Here is a 23925-nt window from a genome sequence, read left to right on the forward strand (position 1 = left end):
GAGAGCGTGATCTGCAGTGAAAAGTTATGTTAGCTAACTTCACTAATGCCAGCTGATGCAAACAGTGCTGCCAAGTAAGCTGAAGAGGCTCTTTAAAACAAAGTACTCCTTCCACAGATAAATTCAGGTAATTTCCGCCCTCTCCCTCCCTGAAGTTGTGATGTTACTGAGACAACTACGTTAATAGCGAGTTTTCAGTACTCCAGTCCACTAATCCTGTCCTGATATAGCCACATAATACATCAGCTAGTATGTTTGTAAACTGAAAGTTCAATTCCACCCTAAAGCCATGAAAGATTAGGGCTGCTCTGATTGCCCAGTCTATTTTGTATCACCAGAGCTTTACTCTCTCTCTCTCTGTCTCTCTCATCCCTCCTCTCACAGTCTGTAAATTCTGGATTATGATTATAACAGGTGCTGGTGATATGAGCATGCCACTTGTCTAATCCAGATAAGAGTTAAATACAAATTCTGTACAATATCTGCACTTGTTAATCAGATGCCTATTACTTCCACATAAAAGTGCTGCTTGTGCTATTGTTGACATTGCACCGTTCTCTCATCTATGTTTCTGCAATCTCTGATTGCACATCAGCAAGGCCTTGTTTTCTCATTGCATCAGTCACAGGCCTTGATGTCATTGTCAAATCATAACATACATTGGCTTATCGTAATAATCATAATTATTTTTGCTGTTCTTATTTAATCTGAACAATAATGTGTAGCACACTTGTTTTGCAAGCTCTTGTACTGATTCATATAAATAGGCCTACATATTTTTGATGAGTGATGTCATTGCTGCCTGTCATCTTTAATCATATGTCAGTGTGCCATATAGTGGAAATATCTTTAATGACAATGTAATCATGACATTTGAGACAATCTGCGTAATTGACTACTGTGAGTTGGTGTGCCGTGTGATTCTGGTTTGACTTTTGGGCCAAAAAAGGTTGAGAACTACTGTATTAGGCTACAGTGTCACACTAGATCCATGACCACAAATACCTGCACAGGTTTAGTTACAGGTCAGAGCATTATTTATTATAATGAAGCTCAGGGACCTGAAGATGGCAATACACATTGTTGCACTGTCCAAAAATCACATTCACACTAACTCTGTAACGATGGGTGTTACTTATCCAGTCACTTCATGCTATACTCCTCAGATTAAAACAAGCCTGTAAATTGTAACTGTAAATGTTGGTGTACCATGGCAGGGATTGCCTAACACCTTACAGTTTGTTCTGCAAAGCAAATTAAATGACTTTAACAGCCTTAAATATGGTCAGGACCTGTATTTTATTCTTTATCCAAAAACATCCAGGCTAATTGTCTTATTATATTAGTATATGCTATAATGTATGGTATCCTATATAATTCAGATTAGTCATTTTGAGTTAATTTAGAGGATAGAACCCAGAGCTTTTATAATGCATCTTTGTTTGGTGGTTCGCTTAGAGAAAAAAAAGATCAATATATCAATGTAAAGTTCTATTTAAGGATTTTGGACTACTATAAAATTCAAGATACATTCGTACTATTTGAAATCAACTTTTCAGAGGCCACCCAGCGTCCCCCCCCCTCCACCACTGACCTCTATCTTCCTCAGCATCCTCAGCCCGACAGTGAAATGAACTGCCATAGTTAATTCTCAAACTGATCCCTCTCCTTCTGTCTCCACAGAGGGAGGAAGCGAGAATGAGTGAGGCTGAGGGACTGGAGGGGGGGTGAGAGACATAGAGGGAGAGAGGAAAAGCGAGAGAGACAGAGCCACCCCAGAAGGTTGAGTTAGCTGTGACAGAGAGTGATGCCCACTTCCCCTCCTATCTCCGCCATCCTTTTCTTTCTTCATCACTTTTTAAATCCTGCTCTTCTTCTTCGCTCTCAACACATTGCCATTGTGAGACGACATATCATCCTTGCTCCCCCCCCCCACCTCCACAACTCCACACCCCCTCCGGATGATGATTCATCGATCTCCTTATCGCATCAGACGACTTGATGGGCATAGTAAAAAGAAATTAAATCTTAATTAAATTTTCATCTTTGACAAATTTGTCTCCGCAGAGCTGCCATATGCTCACTGGGTTCGAGGGAAAACATCGAGAGGGAAGGAGACTTTTGGAATTGGTGTTGAATGGTCTAGAAAATTACAAAACAGCACAAGGTGCATTTTTCTGTCAGCCTTGTGTATTTTTTTTTTCTATTCAGGAGGGATAGCCTTGCATTCCTATAGATTTTTCACAGCGTTATTACATTATGGATTTTTTCCCCTCCAAGACAAAGTATAATAATGCGCTTTATACTAAGACTGTTTTTCATCACTTGCAGGGCAAAGGGAGTGTGTGTGTCCTTGTGTTGTAGTTATGAATGTGTGTGATGTGTGTGTGTGTGTGTGAATAAGAAGGTCTGGATGAACACCTGTGTGTGTGTGTGTGTTACCTTTTTTAATAATGTGCTGTCAATCTGAGCTCTGGGAATGGCCATTTCACTAACCCACTCTAAGTCTCATAACGCGGATCCTCTGGGGGGGAGAATAAGTCATCAGCCGGTGGCCAAGAGTCCTCGAGCATCGTCGAGAAAGGCAGAAATCACAGTGGACGCAATAAGGAGACGGAGCAGGATAAAACTTGGGCTTTGAAATGAATGCCAGTGCACTTGAACTTATAGTGCTGCTGCTCATCACTCTGCTGTTTTAGCTGGCAAACCGGTCGCCATGCATCCTGTGTTCATGTGATATTGTAAGGATTGTTGTGTCTACTCAGAGGTCCATCCATTCATCCAACCATCTATTCATTCAGTCACTAACAGCTGGCCTATCTGCCCCCTAGTGGCCATTATGAGGCACATGCAAAGTCTACACATGAGGCATTGGACTGGATCATTTACTTATACATGCCTCCCTCTAGTCAAGGCATGTATCTGTGTATCTGCAAAGCCCAACATCACAAATAATGTCTCATTGGGTTTCACAAGCCCACATGAATAAGCTATATAAGAATGGAGAAAAGACACTCGCATGATGTGAGTCCACCACAAGACATTAGACATAAAGGAGTTGGCCCCATTTCCTCAGCTCAAGTAAATAATTGCTTCTATCCTACATTAGCATTGCAGCTGCAGTTTGAGAACATTATTTATCAACTGTAATACATTGTGTATCTTGTAAAGCAAGGCTTGTGTCCCGACATCAACAGGCACTTAAAGACAATAATGATACCAGATCATTCAGTCTGCTGCTAGTTAGAACTGATGGATCATACATGGAATCCTGAACACTGTAACTGCACATTAAAGGATGAAGTAGGTTTATTATAGACCAGTGTGTTCCCGATTATGACAGATGGGAACCTAGTATGGTGCTATTTGTAACTTCCCTTTTGTACATGCCCTCCTTTACTGAAAATACTTTGGGGTCAAAAGGGGATGACAAAAAATCATCTAATCTTCCCAAATGATTGTGAGTGAAACAGTCTCACATCGTTTACGATCTAACTATGAACCTAAAAGCAGAATAAAAACATGGATACATTGTTTAATACCATGCAGTCCAGGGTAAAATTAGCAGTTTGCTTTAGTAGACAAGATGAAAAAACTTAGGTAAGATGAGAAGATAATTTGAATTATCGCTTCCCTCAGTGTTGCACCTTATACAGTAGCTGGCATTAAAGTCCACTTCTACTTAAAAATGTGTTTTTCTTCTTGTTCCTTCAGTTGGATGTTTGAGCTTCACTGTGCAGAATAATGTATGTGCAGAGTTTGACAGTGCTGAAAGTGGAAAGTTTCTCTGTGCTGATCGAAAATCAGATTTTAAGGGGCGGGCCTACGAGCATTATTTGTGATATCACAACTAGTTTGGAGCCAATCCTGATCCAATGTTCAATTTACACAAATGTGATGAGGAAACATGAAGCCTCCAGTGCACATACACTGAGAATGGACTTTACAGTGAAGTAGCTGACATCTTGTGATCAGCAGTTACACTTTTGAAATGAAATGAACTTTTGAAATTTGCATATTTATAGATTCTGGAATTTCTAATGAAGGAGAAGGATTTGGTGTCATTTTAAGGATTTTCAGGATTAAGATAATTGAACTTTTTTTGTGGAAAAACCATATCAGACACAAATTATTATTCAAGGTAGAGTGTTTAAATAACATCTTAAAACATCTCTGGAGGGGATCTTTAAAAAAACACTGGAGTGCAATGCATTTGTAACACACTATCCATCATAGTTCACATGCAGTCAACAGTAGCATGCTGCTAATGCAGATTTTCACACTAAATTTGTGTGACCTGAAGGTTACTGTAATCTGAAGGTTTGTATGACACCACAAAAAAAAATCACCAGCACTTCCAATTAAGTACAATCATATATAATCATCGTTTTGTTCATGAATAACTCCTAAATGACTGTTCTCACTGCTGTTGAGCCACAAGTTTCATCAAAGCAGAGCTTGTCTCATGAGGTCTACTAGTCGCTTGCCTTGTTGAATACAGGTTTAAAAAAACGTGAAATTGAAAAGTAAAGCGAACTGTAATCCTGATGCTGCATGCTCTGCTTGTTAACATACAGAGAAGAGAGCGTAGTCTTTTCAGTCAAAGCACTGCTTTCATGTTGTGGGTGTTTTGTAAAGGATGAGGAGATTGTAACGAAGAGTGAAGTCACACTTGGGGCACCTGCTGCTGCAGCTGCTGTTGTTGCTGCTGCTGCTGGACAGCCTTTTCATACACTTGTGTTGCCATGCAGTTTAGTTTGTTATATTTGGTGACCGTGATGTTAAGTGTGAAGTTTCACTACCACTGACTTACGACTTGCCAACACTATGCCTCTTGCTAAAGCAGTTTGCCTATGTTTAGCATAATTTTACAATTTGTTTGTCCTATTCCTGCTACTGTTGAAAAGATTTTCATTTGAAATTTATTCCAGTTTTATTAGGCTGAATCACAACATGAGGCTACTGAGCAGATAAGAGGTTGTATTCATGCTATACCATCTTTAGCTAGACTACATCCTAGTCTGGGTTTGGACACATTTGTTTACAAAATCAAATACAGAAAAGTTGGTCTCCCTACTGTCTTTGCTTCTCTGCATTTTGTCTCTTTGAAACACTGTTAATTGCTTCAAATTGCTTTGAAACCTCACAACTCAATATCTCAGTATTAAAATGATGTTTGCCAGGACTCTCAAAGATGAGATACATGATGCTGCTAATTGAGATTCAACTTTTGCCAGCTGTCTGTGCTGATGCCTTTGTTATTTTTATTGTTATTTTTTGTAGAAATCTTTATGAGAAATCTCTGTAATTTAGCCCAGCGTTTGTATTTTTGTCTGCAAGACCTATACTGATACCTGCTCTGTCATGTGACTCATCCTTTTAATTAGTCAACATGTCTGTGGTGTGTATGCGTGTGTGTCTTTGTGTCTACTCACAGATATTAGCCGTGCCCTTGGGGATAGGCAGGTAGGAGCCAGCACTCCACGCTCGTCCCTGGTAATTCCTCTTACAGCGGCCACAGTCGGGGCCAGTGGTGTTGTGTTCACACTCGCAGCTCAACTTCTCTTTGTCATATACACAGCTGTTGGCGTGAAGGTTGCACTTGCACCTGTCAAAGATGGAAGGGGGTGTTTGGGATTGGGGGGTTGAAAGAGGACAACCACGTCAACATAAGTGAATTTTCCGGCACTAAATGAAAAACAGATAGGTTTTATTTTGTTGGACAATACAAAGGGCAGCATGTCCTTGACTAGCGGTGGTATTGAAACACAGACACACAGAACTTCAAGAGGAACTAGTTCAAAGGAGGCAGGCGATTCCACGAACAAATGTGGCATCATTATTTCCTCCCTTCTCTTTCTCTCCTCTCCACTCGGGAAGGTAGCTCAGTTTTAATTGTCCCACTGGAGAATGCATAATTGTAGTAAGGTCACAGTCGATGGGCGAGAGAAGATCAGGAGGGAGAGAGGGACAAAGGGTTGCGAGGGGAGACTGAGGAAAACAAGCCAAGTTAAATTGTGGAACAAGCACTGGCAGAATGAAGGCAGCAGGGCTTGTAACTCTGCAAGGCAATGAATAGCTCAGAGTTAGCCAGAGGGTGGCGTGGAGCAAAAGCACGGCTGCGTTCTCGATGACAAATTAATATGAGATGAGATCTCAGAAGCATATTTTCAGTTTGGAAAGAGGGACTCCCTTAAGGTGCACTAAATCCTCACTCACATCCTGCTCACCAGAACCTTCATTTAACAATAAACCCAGGAAATTCATTTTCTGCTGTGGCTAGATGAGTATTGAGGGGATATCTATCTGTTAAATTAATTTATGATCCTCATGCAGCATAAAGTACTGTGAAGAAAACTGCTGGCGTTTATTTGAACAATTTGAATTGCTGGACTGTTTTTTGAAGAACTTTGCAATAGAGAGCAACATCCAGCCTGCAACGGAGATGTGATTAGTAAGCGTTGTTTCTACACAAAGCTGATATGACAACATGTCTAAGCAGCAACAATTGATGCCCAGTTCTAAGAAATCTGGAATGTGGTTACATGACAGACAGAGAAAGCCTTGCTAGCTTGGCGACATAACACAACTGTCACTAAAAAACAGTCTAGGTTCTTTATTCTTTCATGTCAATTTAGTTTGATAAAGCAACACCTTATCACTGTGATGCAAAAGTAATCAATGCAAAAATATCCAACCAGTAAAAACAACAATTATGAGCAAAACAAACTAAATAAAGACTAGCAACCCAACATCCCTCAAAAATATAAAATCATACCCCTTGGTATTGCAGTTCTGTCATCAAAGAATCTGCCAAAATATCAAATGTAGGAGGCAAAATAACTGCTACTGTAGCAGAAGGAAAGCAAACACCATTTTCAATAATTGTATCCTTCTGAACTATGTCCATTTTATAAATAAAGCCCAATTAAACAACAGTCCAACCCACAAGATAACTGGTAACAGCTCGCACAAACAAGAGGTCAGGCAGCAGTAAACATGCTAGCAGATTAGCTTGCTAGCGATGGTGGTAGCTCGGCTTACCCTGTCGGCCACATGACGCTCAGCTTGCAAGTTGTAGCAGTCTGTCGAGTCTCCGAACACTATTCATTACATTTAGTTTCCAGGTGTCACACGACTGTGGCTAAATCCTGTAATTACAGTGAGTAAAGTCTCTATAACTGTGATTAAGTTATGTTCCTTTTCATGACTTTCTCCACCCCCTATCTATTAATGGGTGTCCTAATACTAGAGAGTTTAGAGAAAAACCGAGCTGGAATCCCTCGCTCCTTGACATCTAACACTGAAATGTGATTCGACACACTCTCAAAAAATCAGCACGAGCACACTCGATTTTCAAAGATAACCTTATTGTTTCCAAAGCGTACCGTGACTCACGTTCCAGCACCAATGCCAACGCTGGCTGCAGCTTCAAATAAAGAACTGCAAATCTGACTTCCAACGGGCATGACTCATTGTAGATTAATGGCGCATGTGGCTGTGTTTGTTTATTTTAGGAAAAATGCTGAGAGGCAGACAAAATAGCACTATTCAAGCCTGTCTCCTTACTTTGAAAATGTCCTTTCATTCAGCTGTTTTTTTTTTACTGGGAGCCAGGTGAAAGGCGTCTCTCCATTTGCTCCCCAGGCAGAGAGAAGCAGACAGAAGGAAAGGTGTTGAGGAGGGAGATGACACAGATAGCCCTACAGTTGTGTTCGTTAACGTCTCAGTGAGAAACTCCAGTGACAGCTGGCCTCTTTCACCTTGCCCACCTTCCTTTACCACAGCTTAGCCTGAACCCAGAATAAAGATAATAATTTGGAGGAAAAGCACAACCTTAAACCACTCACCGCTTTCTGACCTTGATACTCAACATATCTGCTGTTTGCACCAAATTCAGGGGCTGTGTGCTGACTGGGAGTGGGTTCAAGGTTGGTAAAACACCTGGATTCTCTAAACTGTGAGGCTATCAAAATGTTCAACTGAATCTTTTGTCCCTCCTTGCTCTTAAACATATACAAACAATGTGCTTCTCATTTTTAGCTAGCACTGACTGTTGCTTTCACCTGTTTGAATTAGAAACATTACCAGCAGCAGATCGCATCAGCTTGTAGCTAAATTAACATTAATTATGTGAATAAGCAAATATAAAACTTGATGTTAATATAGTAGTTTGTGAAGTTAAAGAAACTGTGTGTTTTTACAGTTTAACAAGACAAAGTTACATCCGTTTCAGTACTCAGAATCTCCCAGTTAAACATTTTATACACATTATATCCATTTTTAAGCTCATCCATGTAATAGTTTGGATTTGGGAAGTATTTAGGTTAAGTAGCTAATGAAATATAAGGTGTGCAAAAGTAAGTAGGCTACGCTTGTTATTCAAAGTGTCAGATACATGTTTAAATAATATCTTAAGCTGCTCATCTGACCTTCAGGTTGTGAACATTAATTAGGCTGTCACTCAAACCTGTAGTGTTTCTTCCTTCTAAGCCAACAAAAGGTGATAATTTAGTTATTTAGATTATTTAGTTACAGATGTTTGAAGCTGAACTTAAATGGATTTAATAAGGGACTTGAAAGGGTTCAGATTTGATAAAATGTTATTGAACCCCAGTGCTGACCAAAACAGGATTTTGAAAGCCAATATGATACAAGCTGTTTAAGCCCACTATAGCAGCCTTGAGCAACACTGGATCAGAGTATCAGCAACCGTCTTAGCAATATCCAGACAGGACTTACTGAGACTGATTATGACAAAGTGGTTGAAGTTGAGTTAAAAATCAAGAAGAGATCAGCATTCCTATACACTCCTGTTCGATGTGCTTCTTTCCTTTTCTGTTAAAAAAGTCTCACTTGTTAATATGTATATATGTGTGTATAAGAGGAGAGGGTAAGGGATGTGGTGTGGAATGACTTCACATGGAGTCCTTTGTGGTTTAACCTTCAGCTTCTTTTAACATTGCCAACATTTTAATCAACATCCAGAAATGATAGCGCCATCGGCATTATGATGGAGACTGCCAATAAGGCCCGCAGGCTCTCATACCCACCAGCGCTGTTGTGCTGCCAATCCAAAGAGGCTCCTGAATGTGGATACCAGGAGAGGCTCCCTCACCGATGCAACAGCTTCAGTGGAGTAAGCGTGTATTTAACAGCATTTTAATAGCAAATTACCTCCAAGGTTCCCCATGCGTACTATGTTGTGTCTTCATTTGCTATTGGGCCTGTTTCACTTTGAAAGCTCGGTGGCTTTTTCATTGGCTCGGCGTATCTTTTTCTTCATTTCTCTCTTCTCCATCCACCTATTAGCCCGTCATTTTTAACTCTGCTCCAGTATCTCCTATTAATAAATATTCATGGAGCTAAGGCATCTTTGTTTTTGTGTGGTGTTCTCAAAGTGATATTGCTCAAGGCATTATTGAGTGTGCCAGCCACCGCCTTTGAGCTAAAGGTCCTGATATGTATTCATAAAATTACCCATGAGGCTATGAGCTCAAATTGCTAGACTGGCAAAAAAAAAAAAGGAGAGAGAAAAAAAACTGGCTGAAGTTTTGATTCCATTTTGTCTGAAAGAATGCAGCAAACATATTCCTATATCTGACAAGAGTTTAAAGCTCTCCTTGAAATGTGGGAGACAAGATATGGTTGGGCACAAATTTATTATTTTTCTTTATCCTGGTGGAAATGCAAGCAGAGCATCCCGTTGAGACTTAGCTTACCTGAAGCAGTGTGCCTATGACCTCTGCAGTAATGGGATTCTCATTGAGACTGTGGGTGCAGACGACATATTGCGCTTTCCCACTGATGATGCCAGCAACGGCAAACAAAAACAAGGCAACACAAAACCCAGCTTCTCAGGAAAATGCCCTTTTCCTTTCTATCACTTCAGCCATTATCTACATAATTCCATTCATCCAAGTTCATTCCCCGACATCGCTCCATTTCGCTCATTGCGGCTTCAAAGCCAAAAGTATCAGCCACTAATTAATAGTAATTACCCACAATCCAAGCCTACAACATCCCCAACGCACAAAGCTGCTGATCCCAACAAATTGAACAGACTAGACTCAACATGGTCCTTAAGTGGGTTAACTAAGTGAAGCAATTAAATTTCAATCTAACGCCCAGGTGTTTTCATATAGCCAATTGGGTCAAACGCTTGGTTAATAAATGCTTTTTTTAGCTCATGTCTGCATTCAGTGTCTGCTGTAAATGAGCAACAACACACCGGGGGTTGCAAGGGGCGGGCAGTGGGGTGGGGGAAGTGGCAAGGGGCGGGTGGTTCAGAGAATACTCTGGCTTAATTATGTGTGATGAAAATGAAATAAAAACACAGGAGTGGCTGGTAAAAGGCCTTGAGGTGTGAGCGCAGGTGATTTGCTGTCGGTGGAAAGGATAATTGCACAACACGCTCACAGAAGGAAATTTACTGAACAATATATTTGTCCCACCTGATCTCCCCCTAACACACACACACACACACCAATAGCTTCTTCAATATACACTACAACACTCTTCCCCATTGACACATGCTGTAGCTTGCAGCTGGGTATTGGCTTGATACACATCAGCCTGCCTGCTAACGTGTTACCTGCTAATTGCCTTCCCTCTCCCCCACCACCGGCCTGCAGTGCATTGTGGGAAGTGGAAGGAGTGAGATCTCAGCACAAGCTCCCCTAGGATGGACCTCAGCTCCCAAACCCCTCATAATTATATCCTTCTTCCCCATCCTTCCTTCTCGTCTCACTAGAAGGTGTGTATGTGGTTAGAGAAAAGTGGAGGCTGAGGGAGAAATCATGGCAGATTCCTTGTATTACTCCACTCATAAATGACAACCTTTGGTTCAATTTGTTGGCATGAGAAAATAAATTTACAGAGCCACTGCATGAAGAGACATTATAGACCTATTCAGTACATACAGTACATTTACAGTGTAACCTACCTAAGAAGCCAGATAAGTAAGTGAAATGATGTAATATTAATAGTTCAATTTGAAATCTTCAGGAACATAACACACAATTTATATACAGGCTTTTAGACTGACATACTCTTGAGTATCTAGCAATCACACAAAAAACAAAATATCAAAAAACACTGTGGTCTGGTGAGGCAGAGAAACTTACTTGAAATCACAGAAAAAGCAAGACAGATCACTAAGAGCAGCCATGCTGTGCAGATGTGGTTTTTAATTTAGATTTTTAAACAGGTCCACGGTCAGTCCTCTCACCGTCAGTACTGTTTTTATTTATTTCAACAGCTGGCAAGCAGAGTGAGACACAGAGAAGAGAGACACATAGCAGGAAATGAGTTGAGGCCAGACAGGACAGCGATGGCAAACAACAGTTTTCATTGCAGCTTGTAAAGATGCAACATACATGAACAAATTATTTACCGCAGGGCAGTTCAGTCTCTGAAGAGGCTGCAGTCGTAACTGCTTAACTGCACTGCCTGGCTGTGCTCGTATTTACAACGGCGCATTTACTCTACTGGAAATGAGATATGCTTAAGTGGCCAATTAAGACTTGGAGTGGCACACACAACACTGACCCAGCTGCTGAACTATGACGGCACGCTTAAAAACTGCATCACTCCAAATTATTTTAATGAGTGTTTTGGTGAGCTGATGAGAGCTTCTTGCTTTCTGTTTTAAGTTTCTCTCAAAATAATTCAGTCTAAATCTAAAAAATAATAAGATCTTGCAAAATTAACATGGCATGACAGTAAATATTCATCTTAGTCGCTCATGAGTTCTACTGTATAACAGGCCACACAAGGCCAACATAACACTATAGTATATTTTGTGATCAAGTTCAGTTCATCTCCGGTTCCCCGCATTGAGGTAAATGCGCCGCCTGCCTGCATCAATCCACCCGAGCCATCCATCTATCGAATCCTCAGCATTACTAATGTATGCAGTTGGACATGCTATCCAAGCAGGAGTCAATCAAGAGGTCTTTACTGCCTGTGACATGCCAAGCCAGTTCAATAGAATCGACATGCTGGGCCTCACTGATACTGCTCTCAGCTAAAGACTATTGGCTGTGGACATGGTGACAGAGAATTCACTGCAGAGAAGTGAGCCAGCTCCATCACTGGGACGATAGTGCCATACAGAATCGAGGCGAGGCCAGGTGAAGTGACAAGAAGTGATCTTGTCATTTCATAAGCGACATCACTGATTGGAGCCCTTGAACAAAGTGACTCCCTAAAGATTGCGTAGAATTGATCAGTTTGGGTTGGAAGCTTGTTTGCAGACTGCAAGAGGTTAGACTGCATTTGACCTCTGTGTGTATGTGTGTGTGTGTGTGTTTGCGCACTCACATGTGTGTTTGGAGAAAGAGATGCATGTTCACTGTTGCAGCATCAAACATCTTCCTCATCCACAGACTCACATTTTCTCATTAATAATCTGATATTTTTTGTACAAACAAATATCCATTTTTATACTCAGTATCATGAATTGATTTATGCATTTTTAATCACCTTCAGCACAAGGGAGAGTGTGTCTTATGTTTCAGATTTGTACAGAATAAAACAGAGAGAAACAGAGAAGTTTCAGTACTGATGTCACAGTTTGAGTCACAAGTGATCTCAAGGAAGAGCAGTGTAAAAACGAAAACTGATTAGCAGAAAATAATAAAAGCCTCTACCTCTTAATTGTCTTTTGCTATCTTCTGTATCATCCAGCACCCTAGTAAAAACCCATTGTTGCTCCTTGCTAATGTCACCAGCCATTAAACTCTGGCAACCCTCTCCCTTGTTACCTAACACCGATATCTAGAGTAGACATTTCCCATGACTACGCCCAACAGAGGCCATCATCTGAAACCAGGGCAAGACCCAAAGAGCAGGTGTAATTACAGAAAATGTTGTCGGTTTCCCAGAAAACAGCGGGGGTTAACTCTTTGCCCTCTCAGCATCTCTTTTCCTTCTTAAACCCGGGGCGGGGGTCATTAATACCTTGGTGGTTACGGTGTTCACTGTTGTGTTGAAAACAAGAGACCCTGACAGACCAGGGGGCAGCGTTTCCACTAAATTAAATGAGAGGCTGGCCTCCCGGTGATTAATGAGAGCGGCATGAGACGTAAAGAATTGCTTGAAGGAGGCAGTACTGGTGTGTGTGTGTGTGTAAGAGAGAGAGGAGAGGAGAGAGATCAAGATTCAAAGAGCGCACAGAGATTGTGAAGAACTGTGTTTGTGTGTGTTTACATCTAGGCCATAGGTTTTCAGTGTTTTGTGCATTTCAGATCAACATTGAAAAGACTCAATTTACTAAATATTTATGGCAGTTTTTAGGTACTAATGTGTGAGGTCACATTAGTCTATATTTTATATGGGACCACATCAAACTTTTGAGCTGGCCAAATGACAGAAAGACAAAACTGCTTGTTTTTCTCAAAGTTGTATCAGAAGGCGTCCCTATTAAGACTACAAAACATGGCAGAATGATATTGAAACTGATTTATCATTGCAGATTGACTGATGTACAGTATTTGTGATTTAACATCTGGGAAAAGCAGGTCTAAAATTAGTGGCGTAGTTATTTTAGCACAGAAAGAAAGAAAAAGAAAGGATCAGGGTAGAAGACAGATTTAGAAAAGAGACAGAGAGAAAGAAGAGAAGTGTCTGGGCGCTCTTATGAACAGTTTAATACCGAAGATATTACAATGAAAACTATGCAAGTGACAAGAACAAAGAATATTGCAGCATATTAAAGGATGCATACTCAGTGCACTCTACGGGAGCTGTCCATTCAGCACCACAAACCTCAACACAAGCCAAATGACCAACATTGCATTTATAGTAGCAATTTTCATAGTACTATATTGTAAGACTGCAGCTTATGATTATTTTCATTATTGATTAATTTGTTGATTATTTCCTTGATTAACTGATTAATTATTTGGTCTACTCATTTTCAGCAAATGGTGAAAACTGCCTATTACGATATCTTAAGCCCAATGTAAAGCCTTTAAATTGCTTCCTCACTACTGAGTAGCTGGAATAAGAGAATGTTTTTTTGTTTTTTGTTTTTTGTCCCTAGACCTAACCCTTTTTATGGCAAAAAAAAGTTTTCAGAAAAAAAAAAATTCTTCCACATAATTTTTTTTGTAATTCCAGGAAGACTTTTTAATTCCATAACTGACCTCTTTGCTGAGTGCTGACAGCAATATTTATGTAAAATGGTCTGCCTGTAACATTCCTTCTTGCAGGAACAATGCACAGTTGCAAAAAAAATGTGTATATATTACATTTTCAAACCAATATTTCAATTTCAGAAGAAACAGCCTTCTCCAAAAAACATCTCCATCCAAATATGCACAGGCCACATCTTAAACAGAGGAAAAGCTCTCAATTAGCAGAGACTTTTGTAAAGTACATCATAAGTGTTAGTAAATACCTGTTTTAAAACCTGCAATTATACAACTATGCAGCCCTGGTGGTTATTTGTGGTCAGCTTAGTAAGTCAGACATACTGATCTTTACCCAGACCCTAACATAATAATCATCATCATCTCATCATCAGCCCACATCATCACTGAGTCATCGTGCTCCAGTAAGTTACATTACCTTGCTAAAGGAGAAAAGGTCTGGAAAATTCAATATGGCACTTTTTCTTTGTTTGATTGTTATTCTTCTCCTCTTTTGTCAGTTGCAGCTCTATTGTATGCTCCTGTTCTGCTTGAAAGCTAAAGCACTGTAGGGTGGCCATACATAATGAGCGTCTGCATTCATTGGCCTCTGCATAAGATAACTTGCTCAGAATCGCTTTTCATGACTCAATGATCCCATTATCAAGCAGTTTTTATTCATCATTCCCTGTCGTCTTCAGATCAGAATCAAATATCTCGCTTGGGGAGGTTTAGGATCTTACCACGTTTGTGCTGTCACTGTATGTTTGTGTGTGTATTTGTGTGCACACAAAGTGAATTAGACAAACTGAAACAGTATGATGACGCTGTCAACACTTCTCCCTCTGTTAGAAATGCTGTATCTGCTTTAGCTTGTGAAGGGAAATATTGCCATATGGTGTTTTCTTCACTCATGAGGCTCTTTTCTCATGTTGCCAATGCTGATATGGCTATCTCTGTCTGACTGATGGGTGTAAGGAATTTTTGCCCTCAAATAGTATTATGATTTTAAGGGGGAATTATGAATTATTATTGTGCACAACTCATATGAAATTATTTGTCCAGTTATGTACCTCATATTAGAGTATAATAATAGGGAAATAGTCCTCCTTGTTGGCCACACAAGAGAGGTCAATTAGAATTATGTTTGTTATTGATCTTAATTATGATTTTGTGAGGGTATAGGTCTTTTAAGGTTAAGTGACTGAGATGCAAACACAAGAAAACATAAACAAGTTCACTTGTTACACACATTGCTAATACTACAGCTAAAAGTACTGAACACTACTATTTTACAAACAAGACACAAGAGGGAAGGGGAAAACTGGTAAAAGGTTATGGCTAATGAGTTATGTATTGTGTAGTTGGTATGAGAGAGCACGTCAACAGATGAGATGACTGAGATTACCTGAGAAGCAGCGAAGCAAATCAAGATTCGACAGCTTAGTTCTGATTTTCCAGTTGAAGTTACAAATTATGAAAGCACCAGGATTTAAGAAAGTTGATGATGGATTTGTAGAAATGCTTGCTTGCTCCCTGGGGGGGGGGGGGCTTCTCACAGAGAATGGAGTTCGATGTGCTGGGGTGAGGAGCTGGAGTCTGGATCTTTTAATGATGAGTAAGTCGGCCGATTCGGATTTGAAAAGTTCCCATTGGAGGAATACACCTGGTTTAGGCTTTCTTCCAGTTTTGATTGTTAACTCATGACTCTAGATTTTGAGGTTTCATTTGGGTGTTTTTACACCATAAAACTGTCGCCCCCTGCTGGTGCTGCACCTTCATACACGCGTGTATTTTTCATGCCTAGGTGAGGCAAAATGTACCACTGGCAGGGTGGACTGATGAGTGTATTACATGCTTTGGTGTGATACCAGGTTGATTACTTTTGATGATTGCATGGTTTCTAATTTTGCCTTTTGAATTGTAGCTTTAGCATGTTTAAAGTGAAACAAGCAAAATGGAACTAAACATTAATGTTATCCAAGATGATGGAATTATATTAGTGATACATTTCTTGGCTTAAAAGCTATAAAAGTAAAAGTATAAAATTATAACTACAGCAGACACATTAGGTGATATACACACACATACTTACATAGATACTTAGATACAATATTAATTGTCCTAAGACAAAATCTAAAACTACATGTGTAAGTCCATGGGTTTTACAGTCCTTTGTTCTCCTTGATCTGACTGCAAACGCCAGGGGTCCAGGCTATGTGCTACATTTGTGTGTGTGTGTGTGTCTGTGTGTTCCTAGAGGTGAGTTGTGATAGGGTGGTAGGGGTGATGTTTATCCAAGTTGTGCTATCAGCTCACACTGCTGTGTGAGTGTGAAATGGTCTTTCCATGTTGGAGATCTTGAAGGGTCTAAAGGTGGCAGAGTCAGTGGTCTGGTTTAGGGGCCATGCAGGAGATGAGGATTTTTCTTATCTCGATCGTTGCTGTTTGCAGGATGTGGTGTATGGTCTGGTGAGTGAGAAGTTTGGAAATCTCACTGATGTCTTGTTGGCCAGCATTCCTGGGTGGTTGAGGAAAAAGCTGGTCCTGTTGTTTGAGGGTTTGTACTGTCTGCATTCAAAGCGATGAGGGGACTTTTCCCTTCATGGGAGAATAGGCAACTCTTTTTGTTTGTTTTTTTTCATCATCCACCTTCATTCACTTGGATCAAGGTGAACCTCAGAGTGACCCTTAAAGTTTTGGGTTTATTAGTAGTGTTTTCAGGTCTCACATATGCTAGTTTCACATCAATAAGTCATTCATTTTGAGATACAAGTATTGTTATGAGATCTTAGCAAAGAAATAATCTTTCACTGGCCTTTACACACAATTCTTAATCTTAATTATCACTTAGTCCTGAGGGAAACATTTGGCTTTTAAGATGCTAAATACTCCACTATGTTTGCCAGCAAGTCACTAACTTTGCCCCTTTAACATTTAGTGATGGGAAGGTAGCTTGCAAGTAGCTACCTGCTGTTGCTAAAAATTACACTATGAGAGCTGTAAGAGTGAACGAAACAGTAAAGTTGGTGGCCTGAAAACCAAAACACTGAGCTGAAAGACACTACAAAGCTCCATAGAGCTGAGGGGAACTGCAGAGTTAGGTGATAATTCTCTTTTGAACTGGATGTTTTGATAACACAGTTAATTATATTTAATATATAAGTAAATATTGTTACAATTTTTTTTTAAATCAAAGACATACTGATCCTGAAACTGTCGATGTTCAGGCTTGGTTGAGTACTTGAATCTGTTCAGACTCAGACTTTGTGTGAGGTTTAGTCATGTTTGCATTTTAACCACTGTCACTTGGAGTGGCAAAAGGTGTATTTTGACTTCTCTCTTTGCTAGTTTTCGCACACTCTGAATCACAGCATGTCGTGTATGGATATATATTTTACTTTGGTTTTATTCCCCAAATTTCCACATACCCCTTGCAAACAGTTCATACCCCATTGTACAAAATCACATCACAATTAAATCTGATTTCATAAATTGGTGTAAAGGTGCTCTACTACCTTTTAAAATCTAAAAATTTGACTGATATAACTAAATGTAAGTAAGATAGCACTGTTTAGACTTTGAGTAGAGTGTGTTATGTTTTTCCAGATGTAATTTACTATGCGAGTGTTGCCAACATCTCCCCCCACCCTGTACTAGTTACCGAATCATCAGTGTGGTGGTGGGGGCTGCAAGTGAAGGAGAGGTCAATGAGGGGATTAGTCATGAAACCCTGACAGGAGGGCCCATTATGAAGACGGCTGCAGCCGACAAAGACAGGGGGAAGACACGTTGAAAAAAGGCCTCTCCATTAATGAAATGGGTCACCACATGAATGTTGAATGTGCTCTGTCGACAGCGAGGAAGAGAAAAATGCCTCCGATATGGCTGGTTTCTGTGCCCATGACCCTCTTTCTTGCACAAAAGAGGAAATTGGTCACCCTAACTTGCAGATAAAAAGGCTTTATGAGAAATCAATCTCATTGTAGCCACTGAGATTGTCATGATTTTAATGGAACTCCATCGCAAACAGTTAGTAAATCATTTAGTTTGTATGGCGGTATTAATGTATAGATCACGATGGAAATTAAAGGTGCTGGCTACATGGTCTGTATAATCTGTGTGTGTGTGTGTGTGCGTGGGTGTGTGCGTGTGTGTGTGTGTATGTGGGGATTTGAGATTGAATTCATGCTGAACTAGAATTGGGTTTATGGAACAAAATATGGCATATAGATATTGTCTGGAGGATATGTTTTCAGCAGAAATGCACACACACATGCAAGCCCATGCACTCAAACACATACACAGTTGTGGACATACTGTATATGTTGCCACCACACCCCACACATAGTTGTGAAGCATGAGTTGTCTCATCATGCAGGGCACATCAGCAGTGCTTCCAGTCCTAGTCATAAATTCAATTTGTTGTCTGTGCTGGCTACTAATAATGGTTAACCCATTGGGAAAGAAATCGATGTGCAAAATATAAGATCTGCATTATCAGCAATGCAGCACTCAATAAGAAAACAAGAGATATTGTATCAGGTTGAGGTGTAACCTCCAGCTTCTGGAGTGAAAAATAAATGTTGCTTCATCCCTTTAGAAAGGGAGAAGGGAAACGGGAAAGGGATTTGTTGAGGCGTCGCACCACCTGTCCTCTGCTCTGCTGATAAAATCTTCATGTCACTTGTAGCTTTGGTCCTCATATCTCTGGACTCAGTTGATTCCTCTGGCCTGTGATAAATAGTAAGGGATTGGCTCATACAGCTTCTGTGGGTTCAATGTCAGGCACATGGTGGCTTATCACTTGATAATAATTGTAAATGAAGCTTTCAGTGTGCATGATTTTATCTCACAACTTACCTGTTCTGTGCCATTTACACTGTTCTCAGGGTTTGTGTTTTTTTGTCTGTTGTCACTGAAAAATACTGCATCTGGATGCTTTCTTTATGAGAAGACCCCACAGGTGAATATGAAAGAGAAACAAAATGATAATCCTATCAGATTTATTTTTATTTGTAAAAAATCAAGCATGTGACCTGTTGATTTTAATTAAATCTTTTTTTGGTTAATACTATCATTAAAGGTACCCTTGGGAATTTCTCGCCACTAGTAGTGCTGTGGAGCATTTTATATATGAGTGGGCCCCCGTTATGTTTGATGCAATACATTCTACATATTCCCTCTGCCAGTTTTACATTTTTCTGCTGAATACCAGTTGATGGCTGTAAAGTGCAAATAAGTATAGCAATGTGCTGTGAAGAAAAACAGCAAGCTAGCAAACTAGCTTGACAAGCAGACTTAAAATATTCAAAAAAATTACCTTGCTAAACATGTAACATGTTTGTTAGACACACTGTGCATTTTGGTAAGAAACATGGAATGTAAACATAACTTTTCTTTGTTTACAAGAAACTCTGAAGGATACCTTTAAGCTAACATTTTATTTATAGCAAAAGTGCAGATTACATGTCATATAGAGCAACTTTTTCTTGGTGAATAACATCACCATGCTTTTTTTCATTTTATTGTATGCTTATAAATAATAAATAATGCAAAATCAATACATTATGTTTTATTATTTACAAATGACCAAGAATATTTTTAAACTGTTTCTCATCAAACAAACTGAAAGAAACAGTTGTAGTTGTTAAAATATTATCAAATTGTGATGCTTAAACTAGCTGCTAATTTTGTGCTTGGTGAAGTACTGCTATTATAATAAAAATAAACAACTGTTATTTGTTTTGTAAGGTATTGTTATATTTTCTTTTACAGTATGTGAAGCATATTCAATCTGTGAAAGACTGCATTTTTCACCTCAACAATCTGCCTCTAAAATCACCAGTGATTCTGAAGCTATCTATCTCAAAAGCAAAGACTGTCACCCTCACCCAGGTGCCTTTCCTCACACAACCTACGCCTACAGGTTTCTATAGATAAATACTGCTTCTGCTGTAAAACTTCATTCAGGCTGGAAACAGCAGTGAGCAAACATTCTGCTGTTTGTGTTGTGAATATTAAAAAATTGAAATATCATGGGCCTTATGAAAGTGCAGTACAATAGGTTTAAGCTGGATTGTCTTTGGAAAGGGGCAACTCAGCAAACAGAGACTAAGCAGTCAAAATCCATCCCTCTTTCATCCTGCCATTGGTATGTGAGAGTGGTAGGGAGCGAGGGGAAAGACACAGACAGTTTTAAAAGAAAAGAATCTGTGCTTGAGAAAAAGGCAGTTTATACATGGAAACAGTCTAGGACTTAAAAGTCCACCTTAGCACTCAAACTCATATTCACCTTCTAAACACACAGGGTGGATAAAATGCATTACTCAGACAGATGCCCTTGAACACTGAGTATTACGTTTTTGTTTGATATTCAAAACAAGAGATATCTTTTTTCTCATAACTAAAGCAACACTCACATTGCACAACTTGTTTTTCTTCACAAAGAACTTTTCATTTGCTAAACAGGGGGCCTTGGATACCTGTTTTTTTCCTTTTTTGTCACTTTTTTATCCACATTGTACTGGGTCTGAATGTTATAGATATGATAATTTTCAACTGAGAGTTATACATGAACCTCACCCCTCAAACAAAACATGGCTGTCAGACTCTCCAGTGTTTCAGACCTATTGTATCTGACAGATAATAGCTGATCAAAACAGAGTAGATATGGTGGAATATGTATGACACCGGGTTCTGCATTTTTACAAAGTGTCTGTTTTGGTAATGAGCTGGAACCCCATGTGAGGTTTAGACTAACAAAATTCACTAAATGAATAGGACTGCAACATGTATTTAGAGGTACATCCCAAAAAAAACATCAGTCACTTATGTCCAATTTATTTGAAAATCATTTCAAAACAATTAAATATGTGATTTCTGTGAGGTGGTTCTTTCTCTGAGGAAAATGCAATGCCTGTTTTCTCTTAAGATTAAGCTCATTAACTGATGTTTACGCCTTGGGTTAGGTAAGATTCACTTTCTTAAACTCCATTTGTATTCTCTATCTTACAGAACCAAGTGCAATAGATAATAGCATACCTATTTAAAGATTAGAAAGGTATGTGAATAATAAAAAATGCAATGTATGAATGGGTTGGGAATAAGAAATATTGTGCTCTGGCATGCAAATCTAAACATCTTTCATGGAATCATCGGATACTATTTGTACGACATCACAATGTTAAAAACCTGGTCAATAGTGAAAAAGCAAAGCTACAAGTGTCTGAACAAAAATATCTCATATCAGTCACTTTCAGCCTTATCACAGGTTATAGTATGCTAAATATGCAGCTAATATAGATTTTGCTACATGAATAGCTCTAAAATGTCCAGTCCTGCCAAATGATGGCTGTGCAATGACTTCACATGACCCTAATGAATTATATGTGGCTTAAATTTGGTGGTAAAATGCCCGTGCTGCTGTATATCCACCATTACAAGAAAATTAAGAAAAATGTGGCCACTCTCCCTAATAAGAGCTAATTAAGCTTCTCAACCAATGATTGATTGACAGGAGAAACATCACCACACAGAATATTTCTGTCCCGACATCCAGCATCAAGCCCCTTTTTGTCCATTGCCATAGGGGACACACGTGTGGCAGCGATGGTCCGATTTTGCCAGCAGCCATATGCAGATGACTCTGCACAGGCAGCTGTGGCCTCTAGAAACAGTGCACTACGCTCTACTGCTGCTTAAGTGATGCACCTCATATTCTGCATCCGCCTATGCCCTATCAAATCCGCCTTCTCCTCATATTCTTTTTTTTTTCTTTTTTTTTTTTAACCTTCATGGTTCACATGTGTATTGCTTGGGGAGGTTTCTGCAGCTGGGAATATCCAATTAATTGGATAGGGAGGTCAGATTCTATAATAATACAGCCTCACAAGGAAACACGCCCACTACAGCTGGCTTTGAGAAAATGACTGAAAGTGGTAAATACTGAACACAAACCAGTGAAAACAAATTCCCCATTTTTATTCTCATTATCTATGTAAACACATGTTTTAAACGTGAAGCCAAAGCATGAGCTGCATGAGAATGAGGGGGGCATTGCAGGTGTTGAGGCTGGTTAAAAACTCTACGAGGACAGATGGAACTAATACATCATATCAGGATTTATTGTAGGCAGGGATATTTCTCTCTTTTGCCAGCTTGTCCCTGCTTCTCTGCAGCTGCGGGTTGGTCCAAAAAAACTTTGAGATGCTCTGTTGTCCAAACACTATTACTTATGCATACGTTTCAAAGATATGATAGCCTTATCAAGCATGGCACTACCAGAGCATGGGAACAGGGTGAGTGAAAAGTTTCTGCCCTGCCTGATAAAAATTTCTTTTGAGCTTCTCAACCTGGCAGACTCAAGCAGGGAGGGCGTCAGCTAGAAACGAACTGAGGGAGGAGGATCAAAGGCAGAGAGGTGGAAAAATGGCCTGGACAGAAGTCAGGAGTGACAGGTGATGTAGGTGTTGATGGGGAGGAGGAAGAAAGAGACAAAAGGAGTAGCGAGGCAGCTGGGAGGTTTTGTAGAATCTAAGGCAACGACTGAATGGTTCATTGAGTTCTATCGGTTCTGTAAAGTAACACAGATGCAAGGAGAGTTAAAATGTCATACTGAGATAAATGAAGGTTCCTGTCAGCTCAAAAGCAGAACACCTGCTCATTGACGTCAACCGACTCTCAAACGTCTAATGTGGACTTCACAGTTCATTGTTTCTGCACAAATTAAAAGTAGAGATCTGCTAAACGTGGTGCTAAAGTTCCAAGCTATTAGAACTGAACTTGAAAATCTTTAGACAGAGACATGGGAACCTTGGACCTTCAATGAGGGGAGTGATGATATTTCAGTTGCAAACTAGAGGTCACCAGTTAATAAAGCATCTTCTGCTTCCTCTCCCCGTGGACCCACAAGTGTAGGATGGCAGACCGTCCAACTGAGCTGACTCAAAACACAGCTGAAATAAATAAAAGACATTTTCACCGAGCGCTTTGAAGTGAGAGGGAGGATAAACAAGAGCAGGGAGGGGAATAAGGCGAGCGTATGTCAAAGGACAGATTGAAGCAAGAGAGCAATTTAATTGCATGTTGTTGATTTGTTGTCCAAGTGCTCCATTCACAAAAACACACTACACCCAGTGATTAGCATTGCAATATTTACTGTAGGAAGTAATTGCCTAAATAAATATGACGAAAAATCGATTTATATTTCAATATGTGCTAATAGGCAGTGGTAGACTGTCACTATAGTACAACATGATGCTATTTTATACTTGTACTCCACTACTTTTCAAGGGAAATACTGAACTTTTTACCTCACCATATTTATCTGACAGTTACGGTTACTAGTTACTTTACAGATTAAGATTTTGCATAAAGAAACATAAAATGGGCTTTAAAAATGCCCTGTTAAGATTAAACCAGTTCCCAACCTTTTTGGCTTATGAAAAAGCCAAAAATGTCTTGTTGTGTATGAGTTGTTTCACCAAAGATTCATTTCAGGTCTAAATTTCTTAGATGGTTTCATTTAAATTACTGTTTGATGTCCAAAGAGGTTAAATGATCCGATATTTCACAAAAACCAAAGATTAAAGAAAAGTTTAGAAGATTAATAGAAATTTGTGTGCACTTTGTTTTATTTTTAATAAATGTCATAAATAATAATATATTAATCATAGGGGCTTTTTTCTGCAGAATAAGTACTTGATACTAAGTAAGTAGTAAAGTAAGTACATTTTACTGTGCTTCTGTAGTTTTACTTACATAGAATTGTAAATACTTCTATTTTTGA

General features: G+C 39.5%; 1 protein-coding gene across 7 annotated transcripts in view; it reads right to left on the reverse strand.

Annotated features, from left to right (window-relative positions):
- The window catches only part of ntng1a (netrin g1a), a 105310-nt gene that overhangs the window by 27619 nt on the left and 53766 nt on the right, over window positions 1-23925 (reverse strand). For all 7 annotated transcript variants that reach the window (XM_067578077.1, XM_067578076.1, XM_067578079.1 and 4 more), the window contains exon 4: window positions 5436-5608. In XM_067578077.1, the coding sequence (XP_067434178.1) occupies window positions 5436-5608 (173 nt within the window). The remainder of the gene's footprint in view (window positions 1-5435; window positions 5609-23925) is intronic.

The sequence above is a fragment of the Thunnus thynnus genome, chromosome 21, assembly GCF_963924715.1.
Source record: "Thunnus thynnus chromosome 21, fThuThy2.1, whole genome shotgun sequence".
In the NCBI taxonomy this organism is placed as follows: Eukaryota; Metazoa; Chordata; class Actinopteri; order Scombriformes; family Scombridae; genus Thunnus; species Thunnus thynnus.